This window comes from Plasmodium relictum, assembly GCF_900005765.1.
Source record: "Plasmodium relictum strain SGS1 genome assembly, chromosome: 4".
NCBI lineage: Eukaryota > Apicomplexa > Aconoidasida > Haemosporida > Plasmodiidae > Plasmodium > Plasmodium relictum.
The window spans coordinates 43,286-68,835 of NC_041682.1; the positions used below are offsets into that span (position 1 = coordinate 43,286).

The following is a 25,550-nucleotide window of genomic DNA, read 5'->3' on the forward strand; positions in this document are numbered from 1 at the left end:
GTACTGCTAATGATGAAAAAAATAGAAAATCAATCTTTTCTATTTTTCCTAATGATTTATTGGAAAAATATCGTTTCGTATCAGTAGGTTAGTAAAATATAACTTTTATATATAGCTTAATAGCTTTAAATCAAAATTTTGTTATTTATTAATTACATGTATCTTGTTCATATGCAATTTTTAAAGTAAAATAAATGTCAAGAGAAATTGTAAAAATAAAATTATAATTTTGATGACTATTATAGTGAAAAAAAAAAAAAAAAAGGAACAAAATGAACAATTATAAAACTAAAAAAAAATAAATTGATAAATTACCATCTTAATAATAATGATGCAAAGAAGTATATATAAATAAATTTATTTACATATTATTTATCCATATATATAAATTAAAAATCTACCTTACCAATATATATGTTATTTTGTTTTGTTATTATTACTTCTTGAAGGAAGATTAGATAGAAATACTTCAGGTGTGCTATTACTAACGAATGAATATGAATGGGTTAATAAATTGACACATCCAAAATACCAAAGAATAAGAACTTATAGAATATATATTGAAGGACCAATTAAAATGAATGCACTAAAAGAGTTAGCTAATGGTATATATTTAGAAAATGATAACAATGAAAAAGAAAAAAAAAAAACTCAACCAGCTTTTATTGAAATAATTAGAGAAGAAAAATTAAAATTAAAAGACCAAATAAAAAAGATAAGTATATTAAGTATCAGTATAAAAGAAGGAAGAAATAGACAATTAAGAAGAATGTTTGAACAAATAAATCAACCAATAATAAAAATTAAAAGAACTGCTTTTGAAAATATAACATTAAAAAATATATATTTTCCAAAGCAATATAGAGAATTAAATAAAAAAGAGGTAATGAATTTAAAAATTAGAAAACTTTAAATACAAAATTCAAAAAAAATAAAATCCTTTTTAATTTTTTTAGTTGAAATTTTATTTAATGTTCATTCTACATTTATTATTGTAGCATATTTTGTTTTAATCTTATAAAATAGTACATAAATAAAAAAAAATTTAAATCCTTTTAATTAAATTATATATGTATCTAAACATACTGTTTTTTTCTTTTTCCTGTAAATATTAAAAATCTTAATACAATAATAAAGGCACTTAAAAAAATACTAATTTATAATATTTTCCTCAAAAACAAAAAAAATAATTTATAATTTCTCAAGTCTATAAAGACTTAATACATAGTTAATGTATGACTTAATTTAACAAAATAAAAAATGTAAAAAACTAATTTTTTTTTTTTTTTTTTTTCTACGTGCACCAATTTCGATAATTATAAAAAATGCTAAAGAAAAAAAAAAAAAAAAATTTTTTAAATTTGATCTAATATATTTTAATCACATTTAATATTAATTTTTTATTGCTTTGTAATATCATATTCTAAAAATTGCAACTTTAAAAAAAAAGGAAAATTCATTCAAAAATTTTAGATTTCTGTATTATGCTTAGCATTTGAACAATAACTAAAAAAGAAGGAAATAATAAAAAAAAAAAATATGTAAGCGTATATATCAAAAAAAAAATAAACAAAAAAAAATAGGACAAATAAACTATAAGCAACAAAAAAGAAATTATTTTACTTTTTCAAAAACTAAATAAATTATTTTTTTTTAATAAAAATATATACTAATTCATAAAGAAAATATGTTTTTTAAGAATAACAACTATTATGTTTATATATTACCTGATCCAATAACAACAAAAATAAAGACAACTAAAAGTATTGGCCCTACTGTGTGCTTTCTTCCTTTTTTTACCAAAGAAGTGGGCACTTTTCCTCTTTTTGATACGTTATTATCAAAAGCCTCCACTTTTTGTAATATTTTTCTATTACTTGGCATCTAAAAAAATAAAAATAAAAAATTCTCATTGAAATATAAATATTTTTATCCAATTGTTTATATGTACTTTTACTTTATATTCAAAGACCTCTAAATTTTTCACAAATAAAATTAAAAATTAAAGAAAACACACAAAAAAAATCTCTAATTTTTATATTTAAAATAAAGACAATAAATATTCTGAAAATTTCTTTTATAAAAAAAATTTTTATATGCAAATATGAAATTTTAAAAATAAATGCTTGTTTTGTATATAAGAATATATAACATATTTTTTATTAAAATTTCTTTTCAAATTAAAATACTTAAAGTTTATTATTGACAATGTCAAACAACTTGTAAAAAAAAATATTTCAATTATTAATATAAAAATATAAAATATATTTTTTTCCTTTTCTTTTTTTTTTTTTTTTTTAATATACATATAATTAAAATTTATACAATTTTTTTTTTTTTACCTTTAAAAATTTAGTATTTAAATATTTTATTTGAAACTTTTTGTTTTACAAAAATATTTTTTTATTAAGATATTTTATAAAAAATAACTTTTCTTCTCAGGTTTTTTTTTAATATCTTTTTTTTTTTTTTTTTTAAAAAGATATTTGTTTAACTCTTCACAATAAATTTTTGTAAAACTATTTTTCAATTTTTTTTTTTTTTATTTTGCACATTGAAAATTTTTATATAAAAAAAATTTATTCCCATAGTTGTATATTTTGCTTTTTTTTTTTTATTTTTACTTTTTTTTTCCAAATATTTTTAATATCAATAATTCTTTTAATACATATTTTAATAAAACACGTAAATGATCCATTATTTTTTATTTTTTAATTAAAGAAATATAGCATAATTTTATCTTTACAATTATATATATATATGTTTCATATATTTTTATGTGATTGTGGAGATATTTTAATATTTAAATAAATATTTGAAATTCTTAATTTTTGTTTTATATATTTTATTTTACTTCATTTTATTTAATTTTATTTTATTTTATTTTATTGCATTGTATTGTATTGTATTGTTTTATTTTATTTTATTTTATTTTTTTTTTTATGCAGAATTCATCTAAGAACAAAATTCGTAATAAAGCCATGAAATAGTATGCTAGATTTTTTATCCAGTATTTTTTTTTTTTTTACAAAAAACATAAATTAATTTGTAAATTAAATAATTATATATATATATGAGTAAACTTATTAACACATAATATGTTTTATGATTTTTCTGTAAAGCATGATACGTTATATGTTTAAAATCAAGAGTTATAATACAGTATCTTCTCAATATAAAAAATTGAATTTTAATTCAACAAATTTATTTAAGAAAATAAAATATTATTATTCTTCTAAAAGAAATGAAGAACAAAAAGAAAAATTAAGCAAAGAAGCTTATGATAAAGATTACTTGTGGAACTTTTTAGCCTTTGATAGAAACATATCATTTTTTTCAGTTAGTTTTTATATACTTTTAGTTGCTACATTAGCATTACATTTCTACAACAATTTCAATGAAAATGATAAATTAAGTAAACTTGATGAAGCAGTAGAAAGAGAAAAGAAAATTTTGATTGAACTAGGAAATAAAAGAAAAAACTCATAAAAATAAAAAAATTTGCTTTAAAAATTTTTATTCATTGTTAACTTATTTATATATAATATGTTTTTGTAAATTTTTTATTTAAAGTTTTCTTTTTGATATATATATAATTTATCCAATGTCCATTTCAAATTTTACTTTTTTTTTTTATGTAAATTTCAACTTACATATTGTTACAACATTTATTCTTTATATAAAGTTTTAAATTATTATAATAAAAGTTTCTTAAAAGAATATATCATTCATATATTTTTTTCAGTCATATTCTTGTGAAATATCAAATGTTTTTATAAAGAAAAAAATTCTATATCATACATTATTAGAAAAAAAAAAAAAAGAAATATAAGATTTTTGTTTTTTTTTTCTTTTTCTTTTTTTTGTTGGATAATACTCAATTAAAATTTTAAAAACTTATGTAAAATTATAATTGTGAATTAGGTCCTTTTTTTCTTCCTATGCTATCTGAAAATCTTCTATTATATAATTGTCTTTTTTTTGCTCTGCCGGTTAAAGGTTTCTTTTTGTCTTGTTTAGGAACTTTAGGTGTTTGATTTTTGACTTTTCCTGCTCTTGCTAATGAACCGTGAACTTTTCCTATAATATAAAAGCAATAAAATAATTATTTAATTTTTGCTAAAAAAGAAATAAAGGAATCAAAATAAAAAATTAAAATGATAAAATAAATAAGATTTTAAAAAAATTAAACTACATATTATTTTATTATAAACTATAGATATTGTTTCAACAAAAAAAAAGACTATAATATTTTGAAATTGAGAGAAAAAAAAAGAATTATATAGGTAGCTTTTAATGTTAGTACAATAAAAAGAATATATATATATATGTATACATGTATATCAAAAAAAAAAATTTATATTTTAATAAACTTACCCATTTTCCTTATATGCTTAAAATTAAATAAAGAATCTTATTATTTGAAATATTTCTTTATGAAAAGTTAAAATTTTTTGTAATTTTTCTCAAAAAAAATTATATTTTTTAATCTTAATAAAAAAAATAAAATTTTAACTCATATATTTCAACATTTAAAAAAAATAAATATATATTTTTTCCTGTTAAATTTTTTTATATAAAAAATTTTAAATCTTGATTCTTTTATTTTATTTTCTTTTTTTTTTTTTTAGTTTTTACATATAACGATGTTAATTTTTTTTTTTTTTTTTTTTTTTATATGCTGTAACTTAAGTCCTCTTAAACCCCTTTTATAATTTTTTTCAAAGTTTAAAAAAAAATCATATTAAATTAATTTTTTTTTAAAAAATCATATTTAGTTACTCTTTTTATTAATTATAATTAACAAAAAACAATTAAACGTAAAACTATTATTTTTTTAATTTTTTATAGATGATTCTCTGTGAAAAAAATAAAAATATTTAAGATGCTGTGTTGTTTTGTATTTTTAAATTTTTAATGATATTAAATATGTTTAATAATTGAAAAGCAAAGTATGAAGAAAAAAAAAAAATTAATATAATCATATAAAAATGGAAAATAATTTATAATTTTTATTTTATTTTATCTTATTTTTTTTTTTTTATGCCATTAAAAAATAAAAGAAAATAAAATTAGATGAAAAATATCTCTTAAAAATACAATCATGTTTTTATGAATAAAAATATATATTAAATTACTAAAACATTTTACTTTTCTATACAGAGCATATACAAAATTTTAATAGATAATTTAATTATGAAATTATTTTAGAAATGTATATATATATATAATATATTATTTCTTCTATTAAAATCAAATTCAAAACGCAATGGTAACTTAAATATTATTTTTTTAAAGAGAAAAAATATATTTTATTTATTATTAATATACATTTTAAGGAATACAATAAATAATTAAAAAGAAATATATAAGATGTACTTTGAAAAAATATACTTTGTATACTCAATTTTTTATATTTTGCATATACAATATTTTATACATTATTCCTTATTTATTTAATTCTATATAATACTTTTATTGCTTTTATTTATTTCTCAATATGTATATTGATGGAAGCTTGTTTTAATCTATCAACTATAGCCATACCTAGGCCAACTGATATAGAAACTACACCGAAGTTATCTGGTAATTTATCTTGAAGCAATACAATTGCTGACTCTGATATAATTTTTGAAGTTAATAAGTAACCAGGATCTTCATTTTTTCCACTTAAATATAGAGAGATTTTCTTTTTTCTTTTTTCATCGTTAGATTCACCAATTATTATACACTTCCAAAAAGCTTTTTTTAGTTCTTCAGATGTTTTTGGTTTATGAATTAAATCAACATATTTCTTTATAAAATAATCAAAAAAACTAAAGGATAACAAAAAATTGAATATTATAGAGAACGTTCTTTTAATAACATATTTAGTTGTAGTTAAATAAGGATCATAATCCTTATAACTCACAACTAAGTCTTTTCCGTATTTATAATTCAATAAGTAATTAGACCATATTACATATGCTTCTTCTACTTTAGAATAAGGAGTATTAAAGCAGTAACCAAACTCTTTTTCGTAATCAAAAAAATAATTGTTTTGTTGTTTTTTTTTTTTAGAGAAAGTATTTTTTTCATATTTGTTATCACATAAATAATGCTTATTATAACTATTACCTATTTGCTTTTTAAATAGTAAACAACTCTTTATTGTTGTTTTTCCGATAGTTCTTAAATGGAAACCTTCTGTTGATATACGTACTCGAATATACGGACAAGGCTTTTTATATAAATTTAAAGATTCATTTTGAATAATAAAATTTCCTAAGTCACTAATCGCTGAAATAAAGGAAGCACTATGAATTATTTTCAATTTTTTCTTCTTTGCTATTTCATTAAATTCTTTATATATTTTTAAAATAAAAGTATGTTCACCACATATATCTAAATAGTGTGCATTCCCTTCAATACATCCCTTAACGATATTATATCCATATATTATATATGGCCCTATTGTACTAATGACTACATTGCACATCTCACAACATCTTAAAACAGATTCATAGTTATTTATATCACATTCTATTTTGTTTATTTTTTCAATATTAATATTTTCCTCTTCTTTAATGTTTAACAAAATGTTATTTAATTTTTCTATGTTTCTTACAGGGCACAATAACTTTATCTCATCATTAAATATTTTTGTTTTATAATTTTTCAGTAAGTATTCTAAAACCATTTTACCAGTGTATCCTGTACTACCAAATAATAATATATCATATTTCTTTTCACTCATTTTTGTTTTTTTTATTTAATTTTCTATGTAATCGAACCATTAAAAATAAATATAATATATGATTTATATATATATATATATATATAAAAAGTAGCAACTATAAGAATTATAATTTATTTAAAAAGAATTATAAATAAATTATTAGAATTATAAGTTTTCTTTTTCTAAATTTAATATATTTAAAGTTTTTAGAATAATAAGCATAATGAATTGTTTTACTTTTTAACATATAAAATAAATAAAAACCAAAAATTCAATAACTGTATTAAGTCTTCTATAAAAAAAAAGTTTACTTAGAAAAAAAGTAAAAGTAAAAGATATTATAAATGAAATATAATTCTATAGCATAATGAACAAAAAATTTAAAAGAATGATGATAATTTTCATAATATTATAATCAAACTAAACAGGTTTATTAAAAATTTCGTTACACAAAATCAGTAAAGTTATACGAAAACAAAAATATATATATATATATATATATATATATATATCTGATTTTACATACTATTAATTTTTAAGAAGCCTTATAATGTTATTTTAGTTACATGAGTTATTAAAATGAAATTAATATATATATATAATCATGTTAGTAGAATAAATAATAGGAGTGTGGATAATATAAATAAAAAATGTGTTATCATTAAAGATAAACTTTTGTAATACTTCATATTACCTAATGATATCGAATTAATGAAATGCTTCCTATAAATTTATTATTAATAAACATTAATAACCTTAAAAAAATGCATATATACATTTATAATATATTACAGACAACCTCAATGACAATACAATGAAATCCCATTATTTCTCATATTTCTATTTAAAATATATATTTTTTTTTTTTTTTAAATATATAACGGATGATCTAAGGGGTTTCAAAAATTCTCTTTTTTTTTAGGAGTTTAAAAAAATAAGTAGTAAACAGCCAAAATGTAACACTTTTTTTTTTTTATTTATATATTTTTTTTTTTTTAATTTATATATTTTTTTTTTTTTAATTTATATATTTTTTTTTTTTTAATTTATATATTTTTTTTTTAATTTATATATATATTTTTTTTTTTTATTTATTTATTTTTTTTTTATTTATTTATTCTTTTTTTTATTATTTATATTTTTTTTTCTCTCTCTATATATATATTTTTTATTCTTTTTTTTTATTTATATTTTATTATTTTCTTTTTTTATATATATGTATTTTTTTTTGTATTTGTATTAATATATACATACTTATTTTTTTTACATATTTTATATTTATACATAATTTCTTCTTAAATATATTATTTTTTTTTTTATATATGTTTCATATACATATTTTGTGAATATATTTTATTTTTTTATAAGCTTTATTTTTTTTTATAAATATTTAGCATGATAATATATATATATATATTCATTAAATTATAACATATCATTTTTCATATGGCATATACATATCTTTATTAATATTTATCATTTAAATATTTATCTAATTTTGTTTTGATTTCTTGGTTATAGTAAGAATAAATAAAATGGAATAATTAACTGAGGGATTTTTTTAGATAGGTATTTATATGAAAATAAAATAAAATAAAATAAAATTGTATGAAGTAAAATTAAAATGAAATAGCAATTAATTATAAATATTAATGATGATAATTCTATAGAAGATTTTGATTTCAAATCAAATGTTTTCGTATCCTCTAAGAAGTTCTGAATATTTATGAAAAAAAAAAATAATTCTTAATTAAAAAAATAATATATATGAAAAAAAATATTTTAAAAAAAATACACCTGAAAAAATATTAATTTCAATTAGCAAATTAACTTAATTTTATTTTTAATTAAAATTATTGAACAATTCGAAGAGTTACTATTTAAAATATTTCTGTTTAAATATTAAAGATAATAACTTCAAATTTGTTCATAAATCAAATGTATATACGGTGGCTTTTTAAATTTTGAATTTTAAAAGTGTCAATCCATATATATCACAGAAAAAAATATTTATTACTAGTTTTTTATATTCAAAATAAATTATTTCATTTTCTTATATTAAAAAAAAATTTATTATTACATTTATTATATATATATATATTTTTTTTTTTTATTATGTAACAGTTTTTCTATCATGGAGTTAAGTTTTGATTAAAAAAGAGGATAAAAGCAAAAAAAAAAAATAATGTTTCAGAGCTCTAAAAAAAAAAAAAAAGAAGTACATTGTATTTTGAATGTTGAAGCATATGTATATATATAAAAAGAAAAACTAATAACAACAGTGTTCACCTTAAATTTAAAGAAGTGTAAAGAATAATAAAAGTAGCTAACTAAAAATGAGAAAAAAATTGTATTTTAAAAAAATAATAAGAAAATATTTTTAGTGTATTATAAATAAAATAAACTAGAAATGTGAACTCCTCTTTTTCAAAGAATAGAAAATTTATTAAAGCTTATGATAATTCATAGTAATATGTGAAAGTATTTTTGTAGTTATTTCAAAAAATCTAAAACCTGCTATATTTTTTCTTTTTTTTTAAAAGGAATGAGTTTAAGCTCAAAATATCCTGCATATATACATACACAAAATTAAAAAAATTTTTTTTTTTGTGTAATTTTTAAAAACAGGAAGGAAGGTCTGAGATGCTGCATTTAAAGAGTACAGAAAATTTGGAAGAGTTTCTCTTCATTTTTTCTTTCTTTAAAAATACTTTTGAGAAAAAAAATATTGAAAAAATATTAATTAGCTAACAGAAAAAACAATCATATTTTCCTTACGGAAAATATGGTTTTGAAAAAGCTAATAAGCAAGTATACATAGGTGAGTTCGATTTTTGAGGTTTTTCTAAATTATTCTTAAATTCATTTAAGAAAAATTAGAAAAATAACTTAATTCAGACTACTCTTAAATTCATTCCTACATTAAAAAAAAAAAAAATATATATATATAAAATAGAAGAAATACAAATGTTATGTTTTATAAAATATCAAAATGTACAAAAATATCTAGAGGAGTATAACCCTTTTTTTTTTCTTTTTTTATTTTTCGTTTTTCTTTTTTTTTTAAAATATATTTTTGTACTGTAGATTAAAATAATAGTATATATAATTTTTTTTTTTTTTTTAATGTGATTTAAAAATTTTTTTTAAAAGAACCATTTCAAAATTGAAATTTTAACTATTTAGGAATTTATATAAATTAATTCGTTTTAAAAAATTAAAAATGGTATATTAAAAAAAATAATATAAAAAAATTATGAATTATTTTATACGAAAATTCATAAAACAAATATAAAAGAGCAAAAATTTATAACAAAAGGGTAAAATACAAAAAAATAATATATAACAAAGAATTAATAATAAAAAAAATAATTTAAAATATCGTGTGCAAAAATTTATGTCAAAGATAAAGAAGTCAAAAATATATTTAACTTTTAATAAAGTTTGATTATTTTTAAAGTACACTTTTAATAATTTGAATCATTTTTTATTTTTTGCAATATTAGGTAGGTATTCATAGGATTTTAAATATATATATATATATATATATATATATATATATATTTTTAATATCTTTAAATTAAATAAAAAAATAACCATTCAAAAAAAAAAAAAATATATAGTCCTTGCGACTTTATTATAAATTTCATTTTCAAAAAACTTTTATGCTCTCATTTTTATATAATTTTTCTTTTTTCTATTATATTTTTAAATAAATCACATTTAATTATAAAAATTAAAAACAAGTAAAAAAAAAAGAAAAATTTAAAATAAAATAAAAGGTAAATGAAATATAATTTGCTTAAAAACAATTCCCTTTAAAGAAATGACGGATTTTTTAAGGTACTACATATGTTTTAATTCTTTAAACAAGAAAAAATAGAAATTTTGTTTGTTTAAAAATTTAATTTTTAAGATTATAGCGTTAAAATTTGAATAGGAAATGCTATTTATATTTTTCATATGAATATATAACTGTGATTTTTACTTTTTTTCTTTGTTTTTTCTTTATTTTGCAATTATATATTTTCATTGTCATCTGTTTTAATATATTGTTATATATATGTTTTATTTTTTTTACTAATACATATGAGTATGTTTTTGTTTATAGTTTTTAAAAATATATATTATTAATTTTTTTTCTTATTTATGTTTTTTTTTTTTTTTGATACCTGCATAACTTTACATATGCTTACATTTTATCACTTTCTGTATTTTTTCAATATTCATTTTTTGAACTTTTTATTTTTCCTATATACACTTTTTGAACATCTTTTGACTTTTTAGGAATATTCCAAAGCCTGTTAAAAAGTACTACAACAATTTAGATGAAGATAATTTTAAAGAAAAAACATCACCAAAGAAAGAGGAAACAAAAAATCAATGTTATGAATATTTAAAAAGAAAGCATTTAAGAATTACATGTAATGATGATTTCCGAGGGGGAGGTGCTTATCCAGAAATTCATATTAATCAGTATCCAAATAATATTGGTTTAAAAAAAGCTAATAATAACAATATTGTATTAAGATATACTGATGATGATAATAATGTAAAATATGATAATTTAATTAATGAAGATATTTATGCTTATAACAATAATATAGATAAAATTGAACCTAATGAAAGAATAAATAAGTTAAGAAAAAAAAAAATTTTATCAGATACTAAAGATAGAGAAGAAAAATATAATGATCCAATATACAAGCCAGACGACAAAGAGGAAAATGAAATAATAGAAAATACAAGAAAAAATATAGAAAATATACTTAATGAAAAATTAAACAAAAGTATTGTTAATAAAAAAGAAGAGAAGTATTATAGATATATACCACAAAATAAATTAAACAATAATTTAGAAGAGAGAATTCTAAAGGTTGTTGAAAAAAGTACGGATCCATTAGATGTTTCAAAATTTAGACATAAAAAATTACCTAATGTTAAGAATTCACCCGATTATCCTTTATTAAGATCACCAACAAGAAAACTAAACAAAGAAGAAGAAAATGACTGGAAAATACCACCATGTGTTTCCAATTGGAAAAATAATAAAGGATATAATATTCCTTTAGATAAAAGAATACAAAGTGATAATAAAAAATTAAACAATGTTGAAGTAAATGAGAACTTTGCACATTTAAGTGAATACTTATATGTAGCAGAGAAAAAAGCTAGAGAAGAAATTAGAATGCGTAATAATATTATTAAACAAAAGAAACTAAAAGAAAAAGAACAAAAAGAAAATGTTTTAAAAAATCTTGCTATTCAAGCTAGAAAAGAGAAAGGACTTGCTCATAATTCTATTATAAATGAAAGAAAAAGAGAAATTGAAAGAGAGTATAAAATAGAAAAGAATCTGAAAAAAATGAAGAATTACGAAAATAGATACGTTGAAGAACAAATAGCTTTAAATAAAGTTAATGTTAGTAAAAATAATAATATTCATGATATTAGTTTATTTAATATAAATAATGACAATATTAATACACAAGACGATGACACTTATCAAATATATGATACATCTTTATTTAATAACAAAACGAATTCTCATATTTATAAATTTTCAAATGAACGACTAAAAAAAACATTACAAAAAATTGAAACAAGAGAAAATAGTGAACCTGTTAAATTTATAAAAGATATATCGGATCCATTTGGTCTTGATAGTTTATTATCTGAAGCAAAAAAAAATTAATTTTTATTTTTTTTTTTTAGTCATTTTGTTTAAAATATTAATAAATTTATATATATATATATATATATATATTTTTTTCTGTTGTACTTTTTTTTTATTGTTAATACTTCATTTTATCACATTTTTATAAAGAGAATTATAAAATATTGTTTAAAATGTTTGCTTTTAAAAAAAAAAAATATATTATTTAATAAATTAAAAAAAAAGAACCTTTTCTTAATTAATTGTATTGTCTATAAATAAAAAATAAAGTACTATTAAAATCAACTACAAAAAAATTTCCAAAAATTCTTATAAGAATAATAAAAAATCAAAATATTATTCCATCTATATCAAAAAAAAAAAAAAAAAAGGAAAAACGGAAAAAAGAAAAAAAGAAAAAAAAGGATCACAGTTCCTTTTTTTTTCTTTGAGGGAAATATTAAAAAGATCGATTACCAAAAAATATTAAAAAAAAAATAAAGTTAATAAGAATTCTCAAAATTTTATAATGTTATGTATATAAAATTTAATATTAAGTTATATCAAGAATTTTGTAAATAATTATCATTACATAAATACTAATATATTTAAAAATAAAATAAAATTTGGGCTTTTTTTAAAAAATGTCAAAAGCCAAAATACCCCGATAAATTTAAATTATTATCAATATTTTTGAATGTTTTAAAAAAATTGGAGATCTTTGAAAAGTGATATAATTCACCAGACATTTCATCAAAAATATTATCAAATTCTTTAATTACATTATCAGTACTATTTAAATAATGATCATTATAGCAGTCATTTATATCACTTTCATCTGACGAAGAATATATCCAAAAATTTGAATGAGTATAAATATGTTCATAAGGTGTTCCTTTTAATATTTCGTTATTTATACCATCTATTATATTTTTATTTAAATTTATTTTATTTTTTAAATTATTCATTTTTAAAACTGTTTTTTTTACATTTAATGGTAAACTTATACTTCTTAAAATTCTTAATCTATTATTTTTGATTGGAAACGTGTGAAATTCGCCTTTACTTTTCTTTTTATTAATTTTATATTTGTCATTATTATTATTTAGTTTAAAATTTTCATTTACATCTAATTTCTCTTCACTTCTATATGAATCTCTTATATTTTTATAAACAACTTTGTTATCACTATTCAAGTAATTTGTTTTGTTAGAATCTTTATAAATATCATAATCACTATTATTAGTTTTATGAGAATTACTTTTAAAAGTGTTATCGTTAATAATGCCTTTATTTTTTTTAATATTTTTTTTATCTATTTTAAATATAGAAATAAAATTAAAATTGCTCTGTTTATTTTTTTTATTATTAATTAAAGATATAGAATCATTTTTTGGAGAATTATAATAAGAATAACTCAGAACCAGAAAATTACAAAAATCTAATAAACTAAATACATTTTGATTTACATATATTAGAATATCCTCATTTGAAACAGATGAATTCATTAATTCACTCTTTTTTTTTTTTTTATTTAAATTAGTCAAATGAATTAAAGACTCATATGTTGAAATTAATTTCAAATAAATCGTATATATTTTTTTATATAAAAAAATGCCTACATTTAAATATTCTAAAAATAGCCATAAATATGCATTACTTCTTCCTAAATCATAAATTTTTTTAATAATTTTTTCATTTGAACCTTCTAAAGCAATTTTAAATAATTTTCTCATCGAAAAAACATTTTTTATAAAATACGTTTGGTAATTATTATACAAATTTTCACTTATATCTGTTTTTAATTCCTCAACAAAATCATTATCATTACTTTCAATATATTTTATTTTTTTTTTCTTCATAAACTCTCTTTTTAAAAGATTATTACATCTTTCTTTTTTAATTTTTCCTTTTTCTTTTTTCTCATTTAACTGCTTTTCTGGCATTGTGTCCTTATTATACACTGTTATATTTTTTTTATCATTAAGATCTACATATATATTATTCTTATTTTCATAATTACTTTTAATTTCTATTATTTTACTATCCGTTTCTCCATTGTCATATTCACATTTAATGTCAAAAAAATTATCAATATTTTTACAAATATTCGAATCGCTTGTAGAAGTACTAAATCTAGAATTAAATATACTACTTTTTTTTATTCTAGATGTTCCAATATTGCTTTTTTCTCCTTTATTGTACTTGCTATTTTTTTTTTCTTTTTTAAAAAATTTATATTTTGTTTTTTCATTAAAATTAATCATAAAAACAAATTTTAATAAAAACAGAATATTTGTGTAATACATATACATATGATATAAAAGAAGAAAAATTTCCTTTTTTTTTCTTTTATTCATTTCATATATTTTATTTCTATTCATTAAATAAAAGTCATTAATATTTTTAATTAAACTAAAGTCATAATTAAAAATAAGTAATTTTTCAAAATTATAAAAATATTTTATGTAATTTAAATTATTATTATGATTTATAATATCCAACAAATTTTCACTACTTTTATCAAAAGTGTATTTAAAATTGTTCAAATTATTTACACTTTTTAAATTTTTAAAAAAAGAAAAGCTACTTATCTCATTGTTATAAATTTGTTTACTATGTGTTGCGTTATTATATATTTCTTTATTATATAATTCTTTATAATAAATTTCATTATTGTGTGAATGATTATTTGCTTCACTAAAACTTTTTTTGACATAATTCATTTCATCTTGATTTTTTTCTTTTTTAATTCTATTAAACAAACTTAGTTGATTTTTATTTATTTCATTTATATTTTGTTTTAATATCTTTTTTCTATTTTGATACATTTCAGTAAATTTTTTTGGAAACATACTAATTGAATTTTTATTCATATTTTTTAAGCTATACTTGTTTAAATCACTTTTCATCTTTTTATCAGTACTATCACTACTTAAAAATATATTAACATTATTTCTTGAAGATTTTAATATTAAGAATTTTTCTATGTTTTCAATGTTCATTAACAAAAAGAGGCTTTTATAATATAAATTAGAATATAAATAAATATATAAGAATAGATATGAATCATTTATATTTTCTATATTTAAATTCATAAAGTTATAATAGTTATATTTATTAATTTTTGTTATTTTATTATTACAATTCTTTATTTCATTAACAATATAGATAAAATTTTTATAAATATAACTATACTTTAGATAATGCTTTATAGGTTTCACATCCTGTAATTTTTTTGATAATAAATAATTTTTTCTATAAACATCATTACTTTTGTTATCTAATTTATTACTATCTACAAAATATATTATTTTAATTATTTCTCTTTTAATATATTCATTAAAAAAAATTTCCTTCAATACTTCTATCATAAATGTAATATTCTTTTTTAAAATTTTTTTATCTATTTTTAAAATACTTTCATTAACAAATATTTCCTTAAAAAATGTTAGGATTATATCACTCTTTAATTTGGGGTAGAAGAATATATATTTATCCATTTTTAAAAGATTTTCATTTTTTAAAAACTGAATAATTTGTTGAAATTTAAAATCATATAAATCTATTAATTTATCTTTTATGTAATCATTATATTTCTCTTCTATATGATCTTTATTTTTTTCTAAAAAAACAGATACAACTTTATCTAAGTTAGAAGTACAAAAATTCTCTGCAAAATACTTACTTATAATATTTACTAAAGTAACAGAAAAGTGATAAAATTTTAGTAAGTTATAATTATATTTATTAAACTGTGTGAAAATTTCATTATTTAAATTTATAAATAATTCTATTTCTAAATCATTCATATTCATATAGTTTAGTTTTTTCAATTTAATATGCAGAAAATTGATTAATTCTTCTTTATTGATTTTATCTGAAAGCTTATGTTCATCCATTACTTCGTTATATTTTAGGAAGCTAAAATAGCTTTTCACAAACTCATAGTTATCAAATATTTTCTTATTTAAAATTTTTTTTAAATTATATATAAGAAATAAATAATCTTTTTTCAACAATAAATTATTTATATATTTATGAAATAAATTTTTAATGGACAAAAAAAGTACAATTACGTGATTGTATTTAATTAAGTGTGGGCTTATAACGCTATTGTTTTTATTTTCAATACCTACATAATCGGAATCAAAAGGAGATACTTTAATTATTCGATCTGTTTTTGTACTTGGACATCCAAAATCCTTTTTTTTTGTACTAAAAAATCCATCAATGCATTTTTTATTTCTAAAATTTACAAAAATATTGTTAGATAAATACATTGGTATGTTACAAGATGCAATAATTGCACTTATTAAATCTTGATCATCATAAAATTTATTAACATTTAACTTTTTATAAAAAGGTAGAATTTGTGTTATGCCAACAAAAACATTTCCTATTCTGTTATTTAAAAATGTATAACTATCTTCATATAAATATTTATTTAATTCAATATTTAATATATTTTCTAATTTCTGATAGCATCCATTTTTATACACATTACTAATAATATTTTCAATTAAAAAAAAACATTTGTCTACACTTAACCCAACACTTAAGCAACATGCACAAATGCTACCAGCGGAAGAACCAGCTATATTCGTATGGATATTCAAAATATTTGTTTCTATCAACAAACTGCTTACACCTAAATGATATGGAATTAATAAACCAGCAGGAGAAAATGATATTCCAACATTCATTTGTTGTATTTTTTCTTTATGATATATTATATTATTTTTTTTTTTAAGTAACTTTGCTTTTTGCTTTTTTTCATTTTTATAAAATACTTTAGATATTGTATTTTTAAAGTATATAGAATATGAATAATCACTTTTTTTTTTCACTTCTTTATTAGGAGATTTATTATTACTTCCTTCAATAAAACTACTATATTTTTCGTCTGTTGAATTTTTTTTGTTTTCTTCAACATATGTGCTATTACTTTCATTGGATAAATTATAAATGCGTTTTTCTCTAATTCTACTAAAACCTTTTTTTTTATTTTTTTTTTCTTTATTTTCATTTATTTTTGAATTATTATGTTTTTCATAGCTATATACTTTATTATAACATATATTATTTTGATCATAACTCTTTCTTAATTTATTCTTTTGTTTAAGTATTTTTTTATCTTCATCTCTTACTCTATATGAAATAAGTTTTTTGGAGATAATACTCCTTCTTTTAATGTTTTTTTTCTTTAATTTTCTTATGTATTCTTCCGAGGTTTTATCTCTCATACTTTTTTTTTTTAAATTTTCTTTTTTATCTACATTTATTATTTTTTTTTGTCTTCCTTTTTTTCTTTCTATTTCTATTTCTTTTTCCTCTTTTTCTTTTTCTTTTTCTTGTTGTTGTTCTTTTTCTTGTTGTTGTTCTTCTTCTTCTCCTTCTTCTTTTTCTTCTCTTTTTTCATATTTACTTTTGCTATAATTGCCTTTTTTTTTATTTATTATCTTTCCTTTTTTTAATTTTTTTTCAATTTTCTCATCTGAAGCATTTTTTTTTAAAATGGGATAATTTTTTTTATCAACATGATATAAATAATTTCTGATGCATGTTTCTATATCGTTTGCAGAAATATAATTTTTTGATCTTTTTATCTTTTGATATAAATAAGTATTATCTGATATATCTTTTAATGATATATTTTTATTTGAATCATTCATCAAATTCTTAATATTTAAGAAGAAAAAATAAAAGGAAATAAAATTTGCTATCTCTATTTTATTATTCATTTTATCATTTAAAAAATTTATTATATATTTATTATTATGAATAATAATATCATTCACATTTCTACTTTTCGCCTTTGTAGAATTTTCGTTTAATTTTTTAGTAGTGTTATAACACTCATTCTTTTCATTGAATTCAACTTTATTAATATCATTCATGTTGAAAAAACTCTTGAAATAACTCTCATAAAAATAAATATTAACTGAACCATCATCTATTATTGTCTTACTTTTTAAACTTTCATCTGAATCTAATTCATCTTTGTCTTCTTTATTATCTGCATTTATTTTATCATATTCCTTTATTTCATCTTTCTCTCCTTTAATATATGCATATATTTCATCATCTTTTTTGGTTTTTTCCCTTTTTCCTATATTATCTTCTTTTAAAATTGTATCTTCTTCCTTCTTGTTAATTTCTTTTTTAATGGAATTACCCATTTAAATAAAATTTTAATCTATTTTTATCTGTAAGATTTTTTTTTTAAGTAAATTAATTTTTAACATATATATTTCAAATTAACATTTTTTAGTAAAATTATATAAATACTTCAATAAATTTTTTATTTTTTTTTTTTTTTTTTATCCTTCTATCTTTTTATGTAAATATTTATATTTCTTTAAAGAATAACTTAATTTTCTTAAATTTCATCTTTCTTCTTCTCTTTAATATTTTCCCCTTTATTCTGCGTGTTAGATAAAATCACTAATTACTACTACAAAATTCTTCACTTACGTATATATATATATATATATATATATATATATATATATATGTGCAAAATGCTAAATTTTTATTTTTTTATTTATGGATATATTAATAAAAATAAAAAAATATTAAATAATGTTACAATTAAAAAGTTTACATTCATTTATTATATGATTAAAAAAAAAAAAAAAAAGACTTAAAAACTGGAGATAAGAATTTCAAAGATGATTTTTAAGTATCAAATTTAATATTGAAAACTTATATTTTTGTGTAGATAATAAAAGGAGCAATCCCTCCTTATTTTAAAGAAAACTATATTCTAAAAATTATTAAATCTTATAGCATTAAACCTTTTTTTTTTATTTAATTAAAAAAAAATTGGCCATATAAATGATCAAAATTAATTGCTAGTATAACGTGAATTATAAAATAGTTTTATATATTAAAAATATACTTATTTTTAAAAAAAAAAAAAAAATTAATGAAGAAATATTGATAAATATATATATATATATATATATATATATATATATATATATATATATATAAGTAAATATTAAAAAGGAAAAAAATTTTTTTTTTTTTTGAATTTAAATATTTATATTACATTAAAAAAAAAATATATTTATATATAAATATATATTTAATGATTATAAATTAAAAAAAAAATTCTCCCGTAATTCAAAAAAAAAACATTTTTTGATTACAATATTAAATGGTTGCGAAAAATATAACATATATATATATATATTTCTACACAAAAATGAATGAAAAAGAAAAAAAAAGTATAACTCAAAATATAATTTATGGATCATTTGTTTTATACTTTTATTTAGGATTTCTTAAAATTAAAATAACGGAATCACCTCTTAAAAACAATATACTTATATATCTATCCTTGTTAATTTTTTTTTTTTTTTTTTTATCTTTCACTATTTCAACCCAAATTTCTCTGACTTCAGTTAGAAGTAAATTGCAATGTCTATCAAATGCTTTAACCTAATTAAATAAAAATAAAAAAAAATTAATTTTATTACAAAAAATATTTTGTGTGTCAAGAATACTCATCACTTTTTCTTTAAAATATATAAAAATTCAAGAAATATATAAATGTTCTATTAAATTTCATTTTATTTTTTTTTTATTTAATACTCTTCCTAAAAGTTTTCTATTATTACGACAATTAACTAACACTTGAGCATTATCTTTAACACATTCAGACAACAAACCCAAAGGTCCATCTTCAGGGTTATCCCTATTTTCTTCTACTTGGGCTTCGCTTTTCATATTTTTTAAAAAAGGTATGTATATATATATAACTCTTCAAAAATATTCTCAAAAAATAAAATTTTAAACTAATATATTCACAAGTTACAAAAAATATATTGAAATAAAAAAAAAAAGAAAATAAAAATTGAACTAAAAATTCCAAAATATTACAAAAAAAACATCATTATTTTTCTTCTATTATATAACTTTTTTTTATTTAAAAGATAATGTTTGTTTTATTTTGTTTCCAATTTAACAATTTTATTATTAACAAAATATATCTATTTTATTTGTATTCTATTTTTTCTTTCCTTTCACCTATTAAAAAATAAGATCCTATTTAAAATTTTAAAAAACATATACACTTATATTGGTATTTATAATTCTTTTATTATTTCATAATTTTGTATTTAAAAAATCCCCCATATGAATAAAAATAAAAAAAAAAATTAATAATAATTAATTTTTTTTTTAATTTCATAAACAGTAAAATAAAAAAAAGTTATATTTCATATGAAATAAAATATACAAACTGTAATTTTTTTTTTTTTTTTTCTCCCAATGCTTAAAATGTTAAAACCTTTACATTTGTAATGCACGTTTAATTATTATTAAATTAAAAAGATTATATTTTTATATATTTTTTTCATATAAAAATTTTTGATACATATCATTTTATTTAATTTTTTTTTCCTTCTTAAGAAAGAAAAAAAAAAAAAGATTCATGGAGATAAATAAATGTACAACTTTTATGTAATTGTAGTTTTTTTAAAAAAAAAAAAATGAAATATAAAAATTACAATACTTGTGACGTTTTAGAGAATTTTGATAAGAAACTGAATAAAAATTATAAAGTTTTTAATGAAGATGAAATAAAAAAGTTACAAGATGAATATGAATGTAGGAATAAGAAAAAAGAGCAATTTAAAATAAAAAAAAAGTTAAGCAAAGAAAAGTTAAAACATGAGGAAAAAAAAAAGAAGCAGAAAAAAATTAAAATTGACAAAACAAATAACATATGTTCTGTAGAAAAAAAAAATACAGAAAATGAGAGCGAATTAGTTTTTGATAATTCAAATACAGCTAATGAAAAGAACGAAAATAAGGAAATTTTAAGTTTTGATGAGTTAAATATATGTGAAGAAATATTGCAAAGTATAAATGAAATTGGTTGGAAAAAACCGACACTAATTCAACAAAAAATATTACCTTATGCTTTTCAAAAAAGAGATATAATTGGTTTGAGTGAAACTGGAAGTGGAAAAACCGCTTGTTTTATTATACCTATATTACAAGATTTAAAAAATAAGAAACATAGTTTTTTTGCTTTGGTTATTTCACCAACAAGAGAATTATGCATACAAATAGCTCAACACTTTCATGCTTTAGGATCTAATTTACTAATAAATATATGCACAATATTTGGAGGAGTAGATATTGTTACACAATCATTAAACTTAGCGAAAAAACCAAATATTATTATTAGTACTCCTGGTAGAATATTAGATCATTTAAATAATACTAAAGGATTTAATTTAAAAAACTTAAAATACTTAGTTTTTGATGAAGCCGATAAATTATTATCATTAGATTTTGAATCAACAATAAATAAATTATTATTAATTTTACCAGAAAATAGAATTACATTTTTGTTTTCAGCTACCATGACAAAAAATGTTGCCAAATTAAAAAAAGCTTCTCTAAAAAATCCAATAAAAGTTGAAGTATCAAATAAATATAGTACAGTCAGCACATTAATAGAAAATTATATTTTTATCCCATATAAATATAAGTACACATATCTTTGTAGTTTATGCTTCCATTTTTCAAGTAGAAACATAATTATATTTACTAATACATGTGCTTCTGCTCAAAAACTAAACTTCTTTTGTAGAAATCTAGGATTAAAATCAATATGCTTACATGGAAAATTAACTCAAAACCAAAGATTAAGCAGTTTAAATTCATTTAAAGCAAATAAATATAATATTTTAATATCAACACAAGTTGGAGCAAGAGGATTAGATTTAAAAGATATAAAAATTGTTATAAATTTTGATTTATGTTCCTGTAAGGAATATATCCATAGAGTTGGAAGAACAGCAAGAGCAGGAAAAACTGGAAAATCAATTACCTTTGTTACACAATATGATGTAGAGAACTTTTTAAGTATAGAAAAACAATTAAATAAAAAAATTGAAAAATTTGCTGATTTAGATGAAACAGATGTTTTATTATATCATGAGCAATCATTGGAAGCACTTAGATTATCAGAAATCGAAATGAAAGAAAATCAAGATTTATATAAAAAAAAAAAGTACAAAAAAAAAAAGTAAAAAAAGAATACATAAAATATATGTATATATTTATAAATTTATTAATTTTCTTTTTTTTTTTTTTTTTATCTTTGATTCTTAATATAATTTTTTTTTAATTTAATTTTTATTATATAATTAAATTTTCTCTTTTTTTTTTTTTTTTTTTTATAACTTTAAATATTTTAGTTATTTAATAAAATGTTTTTTTTCATATTAACATTTGTGTTACATTTTTTCATTTGTAATTAAATTTTTAGTTTACAAATTAGTTAAAATACTTTTATTTGAAAGCAATATTTTGTTCTATATAATCATTATAAAACTATTTAAATAATATAAATTTAATTTTATATATTTATATAAGTAAAATTACACTAGCAATGCAAATTTATCGTATTGATAATAGATTTAAATATCAAAGAACACTTTTTGCTTTTAATTTTTTTTTTTTTTATAAATGTATTCTTAAAAAAATGTTCATAATGCTTAAATTTAAATTATAATGTATGTAATTTGTATTCATTCCATATAAATAAGTTATTTTAAGAAATTTTTATTAACTCAGTTCTTTTTAATTTTAATGAGTATTTAATATGAAGAAAAAAAAAAAAATGAAAAAGACTATAAAATACTTTTTATTTTTATTTCTGATTTCTAAAAGACTTAAGAATCTAAATTTTCAACAAAATTCAATTAAAATAAAGAAAAATAACTTTAACAAAAACTTGAGAAACAATTATAAATTATATACTTTAAATAATAAAAAAAATGTATCAACAAATATAAAAAGAAACAAATTTTTAGTTCAGAATAATGTAGAAGATATAGATTATATATATGGATTAAATTCTGTTTATTCTGTTCTTAAAAAAAATGAAAGAACTATTAAAAGTGTCATAGTAAAAAAAAATAATAAAAAAAAATAGTACTTTTGTCTCTTTTTCTTTTTCTTCGTTCTAATCCTTTTATATATATATTTACTTCTAAATATCTTATTTTTTATTTTTACTTTTTTGTTTTTTTTTTTATTTTCTCTTTTTTTAGATAAACAAAAATATAAAATTAAATAGAAAAATACATAAGAAAACATATAAATATATATTTGATACGATAAAAGAAAGAAATATTGAAATAAAATTGATGGACAAAAATAAAATGGATGAATTAGTTGGTTGTTTCTTGCATAATGACATAATAATGCAAACAAGTTATAGAACTATGAAGAATTATAAATATTTTATAGAAAATATAAATAAATTAATGAAATGTAACTTATATTTGTGTTTACATAATGTTTATGACAACATGAATATTGGTAATATATGTAGATCAATTTTCTTTTTTGGGGGAAACATTATATTTTTGAAAAAAAAAAAAAAAGTAAATGAAAAAAGAAATGAAATAAAAATAGATACTCCAATTCTTCATTCAAGTGTAGGATCTTCTGAATTTTTAGAATTTTTTCACGTCAATAATATGGTAAAAAAAAGAAATTATAAAATAATATTTTTATATTTTCTATTCAAAGAAAAACTATTATTCCTATTATCAAAATAAAAAAGAAAAAAAAGAAATTGTAATTTTTCATTACTATTTTTTTTTAATTTTAAAAAAATATTTTAGGGAAATTTTATTAGTGAAATGAAAAAAAATGGATTTAAAATTTATTCTACATGTACAATTCATATATTAATAATATATTTTATACAATTCACTATATATATATATATATATATATATATATATATATATATGCGTGTATATACTATAAAAAATTTATTCTACTTATTTTAATTGTCTTTCTATAAAAAAATACAAAATAATATTAAACAAGTTAATTATAATTTATTGATATATGCAAATATACATATTCATATTTTAATATAAAATGAAATATACGCATTTATTTGTGTAGTTATAATTAATTTATTATCCTTTATTCCATTTAATTTAATTTTTTTTAACTTATAAACACTTAAAGGTTGTCTAAAGGATGATGCGATGATGAATAATTATGTAGATTTGAAAGATGTTCAAATAAAGAATGACGAAAAGATTTTAATAATACTAGGTAACGAAAGTAAGGGATTAAGCGATGATATATTAAAAAATTCTGATGTTTGTATTTATATAAATAATAAGCATAACAGAACAAATATTGATAATAACTTAGTAAACGAAAATAATAATTTAATTTTAGACAGTCTTAATGTAAGTAATGTTTGCTCAATTGTGCTTCATCATTTTCTTTAATAATTATTAAAGTAGTTTAGTTTTTTTTTTAGGAAACTTATATTTTTCTTAAAATATTTTAACTTACTATTTACCATATTTTTATGTAACATGATTTTTGTTTTATAAAATTCTTTAATACATTTTCTTTTTTTTTTTAATATTGATTGTAAAGATTATAATAAATATTAACCTATTTTACCTTTTTTTTTTTTGAAATAATGTTAAAAAGTAATAATAGAAAATTTACAGTCGGTATATAAAGGTTTATATATATATATATATATATATATATATATATATATATATATATATATATATATATATATATATATATATATATATATATACATATATATATGTATGTATATATTTATATGCATAATAATCTTTTTTAAAAAAAAGCTTTTTTTTAAGAATGAACTATTCTTATTTTACTTAAGTTATATAATTAAGCAAAATCTTTTTATTTACACTTTATTTAATAAATGCATATACAAAAAAAATAAATATAAAAAATATACTTAAATGCATGTGCATTAAATATATTAAAATGATTAACCTTTTTTTTTTTTTTTTAAATAATAATTTTTATATAATAATTCAATGTTATTTCCCTGTTTTTCTTTCTAAATTTTATAAGAGTTAATTTTATAAATTCATTTGCTTTTTAGCAAAATTTGAATAATAAACTATAACATTTAAAAAGAAAACAAAGGTAAAAATTATTTATATGAGGAAATCATTAATTCTTTTTTTTTGTACTACCTTAAAATTTGAACATAACATTGTGAAAATAATCTTTTTCATTTCAAACTGGTGGACAAAAAAAAAAAAAAAAAAAAAAAAAAAAAAATTAAAAATAAAAAAAAAAAAAAAAAAAAAAAAAAAAAAAAAAAAAAAAAAT

At 17.3% G+C, this 25,550-nt stretch overlaps 10 protein-coding genes and 3 non-coding genes across 13 annotated transcripts; 8 read left to right on the forward strand and 5 right to left on the reverse strand.

The window, feature by feature from the left end:
* Positions 1 to 448: 448 nt before the first annotated feature.
* PRELSG_0400600 (pseudouridine synthase, putative) lies at positions 449 to 913 on the forward strand (the record flags this gene model as incomplete). The annotated part of the gene is made up of 1 exon (XM_028680141.1): positions 449 to 913. A coding segment is annotated over one exon (465 nt), but the record flags the coding sequence as incomplete, so codon positions are not given.
* A 543-nt stretch (positions 914 to 1,456) lies between these two features.
* Positions 1,457 to 1,884, reverse strand: PRELSG_0400700 (ribosome associated membrane protein RAMP4, putative; the record flags this gene model as incomplete). Its single annotated transcript, XM_028680142.1, has 2 exons — positions 1,457 to 1,506; positions 1,728 to 1,884. 2 exons carry the CDS (start codon positions 1,882 to 1,884, stop codon positions 1,457 to 1,459), a joined length of 207 nt encoding a protein of 68 aa, XP_028531668.1.
* A 1,239-nt stretch (positions 1,885 to 3,123) lies between these two features.
* On the forward strand, positions 3,124 to 3,489 carry PRELSG_0400800 (conserved protein, unknown function; the record flags this gene model as incomplete). The annotated part of the gene is made up of 1 exon (XM_028680143.1): positions 3,124 to 3,489. The coding sequence occupies one exon, from the start codon at positions 3,124 to 3,126 to the stop codon at positions 3,487 to 3,489; it is 366 nt and encodes a 121-aa protein (XP_028531669.1).
* Positions 3,490 to 3,907: 418 nt separating this feature from the next.
* Positions 3,908 to 4,381, reverse strand: PRELSG_0400900 (40S ribosomal protein S30, putative; the record flags this gene model as incomplete). Its single annotated transcript, XM_028680144.1, has 2 exons — positions 3,908 to 4,080; positions 4,378 to 4,381. The coding sequence occupies 2 exons, from the start codon at positions 4,379 to 4,381 to the stop codon at positions 3,908 to 3,910; spliced, it is 177 nt and encodes a 58-aa protein (XP_028531670.1).
* Positions 4,382 to 5,488: 1,107 nt separating this feature from the next.
* On the reverse strand, positions 5,489 to 6,736 carry PRELSG_0401000 (conserved protein, unknown function; the record flags this gene model as incomplete). The annotated part of the gene is made up of 1 exon (XM_028680145.1): positions 5,489 to 6,736. The coding sequence occupies one exon, from the start codon at positions 6,734 to 6,736 to the stop codon at positions 5,489 to 5,491; it is 1,248 nt and encodes a 415-aa protein (XP_028531671.1).
* Positions 6,737 to 8,367: 1,631 nt separating this feature from the next.
* PRELSG_0401050 lies at positions 8,368 to 8,446 on the forward strand. The gene has a single exon (XR_003699257.1). It is a non-coding gene; the product is annotated as a small nucleolar RNA snoR01 (small nucleolar RNA).
* Positions 8,447 to 8,600: 154 nt separating this feature from the next.
* On the forward strand, positions 8,601 to 8,743 carry PRELSG_0401100. Its single transcript, XR_003699258.1, has one exon. It is a non-coding gene; the product is annotated as a Plasmodium RNA of unknown function RUF2 (non-coding RNA).
* Positions 8,744 to 9,257: 514 nt separating this feature from the next.
* On the forward strand, positions 9,258 to 9,644 carry PRELSG_0401200. Its single transcript, XR_003699259.1, has one exon.
* Positions 9,645 to 10,544: 900 nt separating this feature from the next.
* Positions 10,545 to 12,413, forward strand: PRP45 (pre-mRNA-processing protein 45, putative; the record flags this gene model as incomplete). The annotated part of the gene is made up of 2 exons (XM_028680146.1): positions 10,545 to 10,561; positions 11,006 to 12,413. 2 exons carry the CDS (start codon positions 10,545 to 10,547, stop codon positions 12,411 to 12,413), a joined length of 1,425 nt encoding a protein of 474 aa, XP_028531672.1.
* Positions 12,414 to 13,021: 608 nt separating this feature from the next.
* Positions 13,022 to 18,556, reverse strand: PRELSG_0401400 (conserved Plasmodium protein, unknown function; the record flags this gene model as incomplete). The annotated part of the gene is made up of 1 exon (XM_028680147.1): positions 13,022 to 18,556. One exon carries the CDS (start codon positions 18,554 to 18,556, stop codon positions 13,022 to 13,024), a length of 5,535 nt encoding a protein of 1,844 aa, XP_028531673.1.
* Positions 18,557 to 19,652: 1,096 nt separating this feature from the next.
* On the reverse strand, positions 19,653 to 20,111 carry SNRPD2 (small nuclear ribonucleoprotein Sm D2, putative; the record flags this gene model as incomplete). The annotated part of the gene is made up of 2 exons (XM_028680149.1): positions 19,653 to 19,823; positions 19,977 to 20,111. 2 exons carry the CDS (start codon positions 20,109 to 20,111, stop codon positions 19,653 to 19,655), a joined length of 306 nt encoding a protein of 101 aa, XP_028531674.1.
* Positions 20,112 to 20,875: 764 nt separating this feature from the next.
* Positions 20,876 to 22,429, forward strand: PRELSG_0401600 (DEAD/DEAH box ATP-dependent RNA helicase, putative; the record flags this gene model as incomplete). Its single annotated transcript, XM_028680150.1, has 1 exon — positions 20,876 to 22,429. One exon carries the CDS (start codon positions 20,876 to 20,878, stop codon positions 22,427 to 22,429), a length of 1,554 nt encoding a protein of 517 aa, XP_028531675.1.
* A 593-nt stretch (positions 22,430 to 23,022) lies between these two features.
* On the forward strand, positions 23,023 to 24,664 carry PRELSG_0401700 (apicoplast RNA methyltransferase precursor, putative; the record flags this gene model as incomplete). The annotated part of the gene is made up of 4 exons (XM_028680151.1): positions 23,023 to 23,310; positions 23,456 to 23,890; positions 24,035 to 24,086; positions 24,393 to 24,664. 4 exons carry the CDS (start codon positions 23,023 to 23,025, stop codon positions 24,662 to 24,664), a joined length of 1,047 nt encoding a protein of 348 aa, XP_028531676.1.
* Positions 24,665 to 25,550: the final 886 nt, after the last annotated feature.